The 9303-nt window shown below is 56.4% G+C and overlaps 1 protein-coding gene across 1 annotated transcript; it reads left to right on the top strand.

The window, feature by feature from the left end:
• Positions 1 to 20: 20 nt before the first annotated feature.
• ZMYND10 (zinc finger MYND-type containing 10) lies at positions 21 to 9194 on the top strand. The gene is made up of 9 exons (XM_026857603.1): positions 21 to 648; positions 1232 to 1348; positions 2476 to 2529; positions 2629 to 2781; positions 4883 to 4971; positions 5260 to 5360; positions 6722 to 6894; positions 7207 to 7332; positions 9069 to 9194. Exons 1-9 carry the CDS (start codon positions 577 to 579, stop codon positions 9192 to 9194), a joined length of 1011 nt encoding a protein of 336 aa, XP_026713404.1. The 5' UTR covers positions 21 to 576.
• Positions 9195 to 9303: the final 109 nt, after the last annotated feature.

The following is a 9303-nucleotide window of genomic DNA, read 5'->3' as shown; positions in this document are numbered from 1 at the left end:
GGGTCTGGGCGGGGGTGGGTGTGAGGAATGGGCACTAAATTTGGAGTGTGCCCGTTGGGGTTGTGGGGGGAGAGGAGGGGCCCCGGTTTTGGGGCCTCCCCAGAGAGTAAGGGTGGGGTGGGCCCAGAGGAGGGGGCCTCAACCCATTTTGGTTGCTTCCTGGAAGGACTGAGGGGAGGATGAGGAAGGATCCCAGATCTGGGGGTGTCCCCAGAGGGTCTCTGTGGGTAGGGGCGAATGGAGAGGAGGACCCCCAGTTTTGGGGTGTCCCCTGCGAGGCTGTCTCATGGTAGGTGTTGCTGGGAGCAGGCGGGAGAGCAGTTGAGGCTTCAATGGGTAGTGTTGCTGCCCCAGGGAGCGCAGGCTCAGGGGACAGTGTGGGGCTTGGGGGTGTCTCACAGGCTTGGGGCATTTCCTGGGGATGGGGGTGCTGGGAGCAGTTTTCCCTCCATGTGGGGCCCTCTCCAGAAGTGCAGTGGAGCCCCAGAGCCAGTGGCCAGAGGCCCATGGCGCTGATGGCCTTGCTGGCTGCCCTGCAGATGGCTTCGGCAGCACGAGTGCGTGGAGAAGCTCAACATGCATGCTATCCTGAGCGCCTCCGCGGGCCAGGAGCAGCTCCTCACCGAGCTGCTGGTCACCTACGCCAAGGTGAGCCTCCTTGGGTGCGATAGTGATCCCCACACCAGGCCTTTAGCCTTGAGCTGGGCTTATCTTGTGGACAATGTGCAATTTTTGAATAAAATGGTGAAGATTCAGTTGTATCTCCAGCAAAGACATTTGACTGGTGGTTTGCCAGTTTTGCTTTTTTAAAAAAAAAATTAAAGGTCAAGTTGTGTATTTCTACTTGCTGGTGTCTGGTTACTCTCTTGGAGGTTGTTTTGTTCTCTGCTGTGCACTGGCCGCTCCACTTGTGGATCTCTGCCCTATACCTGGGATGTGGCAGCCCCAGAATGTGCTTGCTTACACTGGGGTGTGTGGTGCCCTGGACCCGTCCAGCTCCTCAGGGTCATCTTCCCCCTTTGCAACTCCAGGAGCACTCTCTACCCACTGGTCTGTTAGTGAAAAGCTGTTGATTTTTGAGCTGGATGAATATAAAGATGGTGTGCCTCTAGGCTGCTTTCCTCTATCAGATGACTCTAAAGTCTGTGTGGCTGAAAATTATCTATAAAACTGGTTCCTTCTGCAGCACTGGCCTGAAAGGCTTCACTTCCCCTGTCCCTTCCCTGTCTAGATTCCTGTTCTGATTGGAGAGCTGATCTCTGTGGAGATCTGGAAGCACAAGATCTTCCCTGTGCTGTGCCAGCTGGAGGACTTCAAGCCGAGAAACACCTTCCCCATTTATGTGGTGGTGAGTAGAGGGGGAAGTGGGAACAAGCTTGGAAATTGGGTGGGCACCACTATGTTGAAAATAAATGTCACCCTGAAGATCTTGGAGCTGGGGTTTTACATCTCACCAGGCTGAGAAGCTGCGTTGAACAGTGTGACACAGTGGGAAGTACCTGGTTTCCCAAAGCCATGAGTGACAAGCCCATGTTCTTGCCCCTAGGAGGGACAGGGAGCCATTTCCAGGGGAGTTCAGCTCCCTGGAGGGCTGGCTCCTGCCTAATCCTGCACAGGGGCTTGCAGGAGGTGCTGGGTGCAGCAAAAGCTGCTCCTGAAGGCAGCTGTGCTCATGGCTTGCAGCTCCCAATGACTTGGTACTACTCTCACTTCCGGGCAGGAACACCCACCCCTGGGGCATTTCCCCTCCTGTGAGTAGTTTTTCTCTGGCACCTCTAACCAGAAGCCTCTCCTAGGTTATGTGCCTCTGGGTTAAGAAAAATGAAGCTTTTTCTTACCAAGCTCCTGGGACCAGTGGCCCCTTGAGCCGTTCTGGGCAAGTGAGCGATCTCAGAAGCTGGGCTTCCCTGTGAAGGGATGAAGCCCTTGGCCTAAGGGAAATGTGCCTGGTGCTTGGAAGTTTTAGCCCATTTTCAGTCCAGGGTGACACCGTGCTCAGGCAAGGCAGTCTCTTCCCTGAGCAGCCGTTTGTCTGCAGCATTACCTCGAGGCAGTTATCTCACGGTTCCCAGTCTCCGGACAAGGCTGTCTCCCTGGGCTGAGAGCAGTGCAGCCATGCAGAGCGCTGTCCGATCTCAGGCAGTGGCTCTGTGCCAGTGCCAGGGGCTACAGCTTGCCCGAGGGCCGTGGTTGTACTGCCACTAGTGCAGAGACAGAGCCTTGAGGAGCCCTGCTGAGAAGCGTGACTCTCTGTCAGTGTGCTATAGCATCACAGGCATGTTAGCATACATATTAATATGAACTGCACGAACTGGCATTGTTTTAAAGATTACATCACTTGTATTTGGTTCTTGTGTTGGCCACAACTATATAAGCAGTTTCTTAGAAGAGTTCTTTCCCCGATCCTGCTGCCCATGTCCTCAGTGCTGGTGAGTGCTCCACTGTTACCTCATTCTTGCCGTTTTCCTCCCGCAGCTGCATCATGAAGCCTCCATCATTAACCTCTTGGAGACGGTTTTTTTTCACAAGGTAAGAGACAGGTTCAGCTTTCTTCAGTGTAAAGCCCTTGAGGGTGGAAAGCCACAGCTGCAGGGGCTGGCCCTCTGTGAAACTCTTGTTACTGTGAAGGAGATCTGCGAGTCAGCAGAGGACAGCATTCTGGATTTGATTGATTATTGCCACCGAAAACTGACTCTGCTCATCGCTCGGAGCGCCAACAGACAGACAGTGACCCCGGTCGGACTTCGTCCCGAGGATCTGGCCAGCCCCTCATCCATGCAGGTGAGGAGAAGGTCCTGGAGCTCACTGGGACACGTGTGATGGAGGATGTGGGCCACATGAAGAGGCACAATGGGGAGGGCCCCTTGACTGCAACCCCAGCACCTCCTGCCCATCTCAGAGGGCGTCTGATGCTGGTGCACATCCGCAGCAGCAGCTCCGCTGGGCCGGCAGCTGCACTCGCCTCACTCCACCCCGCAGCCGCCTGCCGCCCTCTGTCCTGACAGGGCCAGCTTGAGGCTTCTTCCTGCAGGACGTGGCCCGAGCTCTGAGGCAGGGACACTGGGGACCCGACAGTTAGGCAAAATATTCAGTACCAGGGGTTGTGGCTGTTTGACATGGCTCTTGAAAGCTGTATGGGTATGTCTTCCTGGAGCTTGTGAAACCATCTTAGCTCAGGCTGCCACTGGAGCCAGCCAGTGTTAACCATGAGAGGGATTCTTCCCTAAATTGATGTACAGTCTGACTAGGAATTGTGCTAATGTGTTTTCCCCTAATATCCTCGGCTGTCTGAGAAATGCTGCTTCTCTGTGCTGGTCTGGGTCAGCAGCAAGCCTGAAGCTGTTCCCAGTCAGGTGTTCCTGGGCTGCCTCGCACCTTCCCAATGTGGGAGCTCTTTGCTTCTGCTGTTTCTCAGCACCTTGAGTTTTCTACTTAAACAACACACATGACAAGGAGCATCTGGAGAAGTGGGGTTAAAGTGATAGCCTGCAAGCTTGGCTGTACCTCCCATGCTGCCTCCATCCTTTGGCTTGTTGCCTGAGCACGTGCTCCTCTTCCAGAAAAGGGAAGGAAGTGGAGGGCTTCAGAGCACAATAGGGATGTTTTCCAGGAAATGTTTTCCCAGCTGGGGAGGGGAAGGGGGTGTCTCTGTTAGTACTTTGACATAGCTCAAGTTAAAAATCCAACCTTTTCTAGCCAATAGGGTTCTAAAAAGCGCTCATCTCCCAAGGAGCCTGGTTTCCTCTGATTCATTCCAGCCCCTCCTGCTTCTACATACAATAACTGGCTATGAAAAAGCTGTTCCTGCCCAATCCTGTGTTGTGGAGCCTGTTGTCCTTTGTGACTGTGTATGGTGGTAACCCCTGGAGCAGGACCTGTCCTGCTGTCCCCCAGAGGGACAGGCAAAAGATAGTCTTTGCCTGAAGGTTGTAGAGATCAGGTCTGGATACCAGGAGGAGCTGTAGGAAACTGCCTCACTGGGGGAGTTTGGAGAGGGAGGTGGTGGGGAAGAGCCCTAAGGCTTTCTTAGTACCGTGTGGGGCACCAGCACAGGGAGCACAGGGCTTCTTACCACAGGAATTTGGAAGGGAACTGTTGCAGTGGCGCTTTAGAGAAATATGAGTTGCTGAGGTCAGTGTTCTGCAGACAAAGATGTGAGCTGCTGAGCATCTGGGACTGGAAAGGAGAAGCTCTGCCTGGGCCAGGGAGAAGGGCTTGGCACCCTCAGCCTGGCCATCCCAATGGCTGGAAAGAGGCTGAGTCAGAGGGTGGTCAGGCTGTTAGCCTGAGCACGTGGGGGATGAACTGGATGTCCATGCTGCTGGGGAAGGGAAGGAGACCGGGTGGCTGGAGAGTGTGGCGTAGCTGCTGGCTGGGATGACCACAGGCAGATATTCTAGCGGGCTGTATGCAAGCTGGAGGGGAGAGGCAGATCCAGGAGGGGTGGTTGTAGATCGACAGCTGTGCCAGGGCTAAGTTTCTCCCTCCTTTTTCTTCCTCTGGTTCCTCTGCTGATCATGCAGCTCCCCCCTCCCTCAACCTCACAGGTCTCTGCAGGTCCGTGGGCCACGAGATGATCCCAGGAGAGAGAGAGAGGAGGGGTCTGGGGCTGGCCTCTTTCAGGGGGTATCCCTGTGCAGGGGTGCTGCTGCTGATAGCCACAGGGAGATGAGGACGAGCAACAGTGGGCTGCAAGCACTTCAGCGGCTGCCAGGGCAAACAGGCAGTGCTGGCACAGTTGAGACAAGAAGCTGAGTTTGTTTTGCAGGGCTCTGATTTCCTCCCCAGTCTGTGGTTAGCGATGTGCAGCCAACAGCCTGCCTGCCTGTAGCTCCTGGGAAATGGGGCCTGAAATCCTGAGGCTGTGCTTGTCCCTCCACAGGAGCTGCAGAAGCAGGCGGAGACGATGGAATTTGAGATTTCCCTGAAAGCCCTGTCTGTGCTGCGGTTCATCACCGATCAGGTGGAGAGGTAGGTGCCCAGGAGCAGCAGAGGACACACACCAAATTCTTCGGTGGAGATTCTGTGGGGTCTCAGCGGGTGCCTGGACCCCTTTCAGCAGCTGGCTGTGTCCGTGGTGGCAGTGGCACTGTGCCCGGGGAGGCAAAAGCTGCAGCACTCCACCCTGCTCCCTCACAAGAACCCAGATCATTGTGGGGTTTTTTTTTCCCTGCCTCTCCCAGTTGCCTCAGGGAGCATTTGTATCTGTTCTGGCATTTGTCTTCAAGCGCCCTTTCACCCTTTCTGTCATATCTCCAGTCTGCCCCTGAGTGCGCTGACACGGATGCTGAACACCCACAACCTGCCCTGCCTCCTCGTCGAGCTGGTGGAGCATTGCCCCTGGAGCTGCCGGGAAGCAGGTACAGATCATGCCCCCGTGGTACTTGGGGCACAGTGGTGGCCTACTGGGACCTGCATCCAGTGACGGGCCTGCTGTAGGAGCCCTTGCAGAAATCTACTCCCCTTCCAGCCTCCCCCCAGCCTCCTCCCCTTGCTCCTCACTAGTGCTCCCAGCCTGAAGCTGTACAGCTCGAAAGCGGCTGCAGCACAGCTGGGCTGGGGACCCGGCCGTGCTCCCAGAAGCCAATCCTCACACAGGGCTGGGTCTCTTCTGAGCTGATCACAGCCAGGGTGTGAGCATAGCACATCTGCCAGCCCCATCTGCTCCTCTGAGGAGTCTTGCCTTGGACACAGAAAGACCAGAGTGCCAGTCTCAGCCTGTCTGCACCTTTCTGAGACAGCACTGAGAATTAGGTTGAGACATGGACTCTCCCAGGCAGCAAACTGATTGCCCTGAAGCTGCTGGTCTTTGAGCTTCGCTCTTGCGAAAGGCCTCTGATCAAGTTGTGCCCATCAGCCATCACCTGCACCATCAACCCTGCCTCCCCCAACTCTGCAGCCAGGTGTGCCCCCCTGCAGCCCCCCAACTTCCCCAGTGCCTGCCTCTGAGCAGCAGCAGGGCACAGTCTGGGGCGTGGGAACCCACACTCCCATCCCCAGCCCCACACCAGGGGGTCACAGCACAGACAGGGGAGGAAGAGATACTGGGAAGCACGTGGCTCTGCGCCTGCTGAGAGGAGCCCAGCTGGATGTGGAAGCTTTCCTCCTTCCTCCAGCCAGGAAATGCATCCCTTCTCTCAATCAGGGTGTCAGAGGGACCTTTGATCCAGGGCTCTGAGGGAGGGACTGGAAAGAAACATGAGTGCAAGGGCATTTCCAGGCTGTGCAGATGCAGGGTTACATCCTCCTCCATCCCCCAGAGCAGAACAGTAGCTTGTGGAGCTTGTTTTGTCACTTCTGTTATATTAATGCTACTTCTGGCTTTCATTAGCAGAAGGAACTCCAGAAGAGTGGGTATTGGCCATGCTGCTACCCCAAAACATGCCTTTCCAGCCACTCTGTTGTTGCAGCATGGGCTCCCCCACCATCTACCAGTGCTCTACACTCCTGGGAGATACCTTGGGGATCTTTCAGTTCCTGCCACAGCTCTATAGTCTTAATGCATGTTCTTTATGCTTTTCATGCTCTCTAATATATTGTCTCCGTGCCAAGTATGCTGCTATGCTGAGCAAAGGGGTGGGGAAGCTGAGTCAGGTAGGAGCAGAGGGGCTTGCCTGGGGTGAAGTGAGGCAGTGAGCATAGGCCAGCATCCCCGCCTCTGAGCTGTCTGCCCTCAGGAGCGCTGTCTCTTCCTTGGAGTCACATTTCTACTGTCCCTCAGGCAAGCTCAGGAAGTTTGAGAATGGCATGTGGCACGTGGTACCTCCTGAAGACCAGGTGAAGATGACCAAGCTCGATGGGCAGGTGTGGCTCGCCCTCCTCAACCTTCTGCTCAGCCCTGAGTGCCAGCACAAATACCACTTTGATGGCTTCAACAAGAGCCAGCTCCTCAAGGTAGGACCCTCCACCACAAAGGCCTTGAGCCCCACAGTACAGAGTAGGACCTTGCCAGCACTAGGAGCCCCCGGGCACCTCTCCCCATCTCCACTGTGGCCTCCAAAGGAGCCAGTGGTGGGAGAGCAGTGGGCTCTGTCACCGTGCTAGCAGCAGCAAAGCCTGTGTTTGTGAGCCCACCTTATGGGACACTCATGGGTCGCTCTGCCAGTGCCATGTGGATCCCTGCTCTTGCCATGCTGCTTGCCCAGCTCTGGCTGCCTTGTCTTGACCTCTCTCCATTCGCTCTTCTTTTCCCCTCCATGGCCACAGCTCCGTGCCTTCCTGACAGACGTCCTCATGGACCAGCTGCCCAACTTGGTGGAGATGCAGAGATTTCTGAGCCACCTCGCGATGACAGAGCCGGCTCCCCCCAAAAAGGATCTCATCCTGGAGCAGGTATCCTGTAGCTCTTCTTCCACCTCTCCAGCTGCTCTACTTTAAGCCTGATAGCTCCCTACCCTCTTTTCCCCAGAGCAAGCCCAGCTCTGGAGAGGCAGTGCCTTGGTAAAGCAGCCAAGCACCCATTTCACAGCAGAGTTGTCCGTGTATGGTGTGGGAGTCTTGTCCTGGTATCGCAGCGGCCAAGCAATCCACATTTAAAGGCATCAGTGTTGGATTATAAACAGCTCTCCAGATTGCACTGAGGCCCTGAGTGGTGGCTGCATGGGGCAGAGACAACCCCTGTCTTGTTTTGACAATTAACTCTTTATTTAACATTTATCAGTGTTTTCCTGATGAATTCTGGACTTCCCAGGGAAGAGTTCCCTTTTACAGCCCTGGGCCGGGGCTGCTTGGCACGCTGTGTATGGAGGGACACCAAGGTCTGGCGATAGAGACTGGACTCAAACTGGTCCCAGCCAATATCTGGGGCTTGAGAGTTGGGCCCTGAGGGTCTTCAAACTGTCAGTGTTTTGGGAGTTTTAATTCTGCAGTGGTAACCTCTGGAGAAAAGTGCCACTGCCTTTTGGTAAGCAGAGGAGAGAAACTGTGTGTGGGAGAAATCTGCATAGGGGCAGCTGAGAAGAGCTGGGAGAACACAGGCTTTTCCCCGCTGCTGGAGGCTCCTGCGCCGCTTCCTGGGGCGGACGGGTGGGTCGTGCAGCAGCCGCTTGGGCTGTGTGGTGGGGGAGCACACTGTCCCTAGCATGGCTGGCCCTGTGGCCCGCCAGCAGGGTGATGTGCCCATGCCAGGGGCTTGGGCTGGGGCAGGCTCCTGGCCAGCGAGTTGAGCGCTTGGGGCTGGGGGTGGCAGCAGGGCGGACGTGGTTATGGATTCGCTCCATGAGCCTCAACTGCCAACGTGTCGGTGGGGCAAGGACAGGCAGCTGCTGCACTGGGGACCTCGTCCAGCCCTTGCCCAGGCTGCTGCCCCTCTCCGTATCTCTGCTTTTGTGCCAGTTGCTGCTCCTGCCTCCACCAAGGGCTGGGGCTGAGCCCGGTGGGTGGGCAGGGGGAGCCAGCTGGAAGCACACGCATGGGCTCCCCACTCTGCCCAGAAAGCAGTGAACTCACTCCCTGTCGCCGAGCCAAGCTTTGAAAAGGCGTTTTTCCATTCGACTGCTCCCAGAGCAGCCTCCTCCCCTTCCAGGCCTGGCTATTTTTACTCTGCCAGAGAAGGCAGTGCTGTTTGAAGCAGCATCGTCCTTTCCAGAGCCTGAACTCCCCGCACCGCTCTTGGCGGGCGCTTTCCCTTTCGCGCCAGCCAGCCCTTCCCCGTGTATTCGTCTTCGGGGAACTGACGAGTGGAAAAATCTGCTCAGGCAAACGGCTCCGGTGCACAAGGTTCACGCTGCTGCTGGCATGCAGGGCACTGAGATCCCAGGGCTTTCTGTTTGGGAGACCAGGCCTGGGGGCTGAACTCTGGCTCCCAGCTGAACCCGGAAGGTTTTGTCTTGTTTCACCTAAATGCCTGTTGGCGAGCAGATCTGTCCCCTCCGTGTACCCAAAAGCACACCCGTGCTCTCTGCACCTTCGCCTCTGCACACACTGCCACCGCTCACCCTCCTGGGGGGGGTGGGGGGTGGCATCTCCTCATGCCCAGGTCTGGCTGTCCCACCTCAAATGCCCCTGTACTGCAGTGCCTTCAGTCGGGCTGTGAGCACCCCTTCCTCCTGCTCTGCCTCTCCCGACAGGTTCCTATTATCTGGGACCACATCCTCAAGAAAAACACGGGCAAGTGGGAGGCCATTGCCAAGCACCAGGTGAAGCACGTCTTCAGCCCCACCAAGGAGGAACTGAAGCTTCAGGCCCACAGGTAAGTCCCTGGCAGGTGGTACCCAGTGTCCCCATTAGCAGGGGCTAGAGCTCAGCACTGGGAGGATGGAGGGGTCTGTGGTACTGGCTGGGGATGTCCCCTCACTGGCAGGG

The sequence above is a fragment of the Athene cunicularia genome (genome assembly GCF_003259725.1).
Source record: "Athene cunicularia isolate RWA chromosome 12 unlocalized genomic scaffold, athCun1 chr12_part1, whole genome shotgun sequence".
NCBI classification, from domain to species: domain Eukaryota; kingdom Metazoa; phylum Chordata; class Aves; order Strigiformes; family Strigidae; genus Athene; species Athene cunicularia.
Note: the sequence above shows the minus strand (reverse complement) of the source record. Positions and strands in the feature narration are given on the sequence as shown.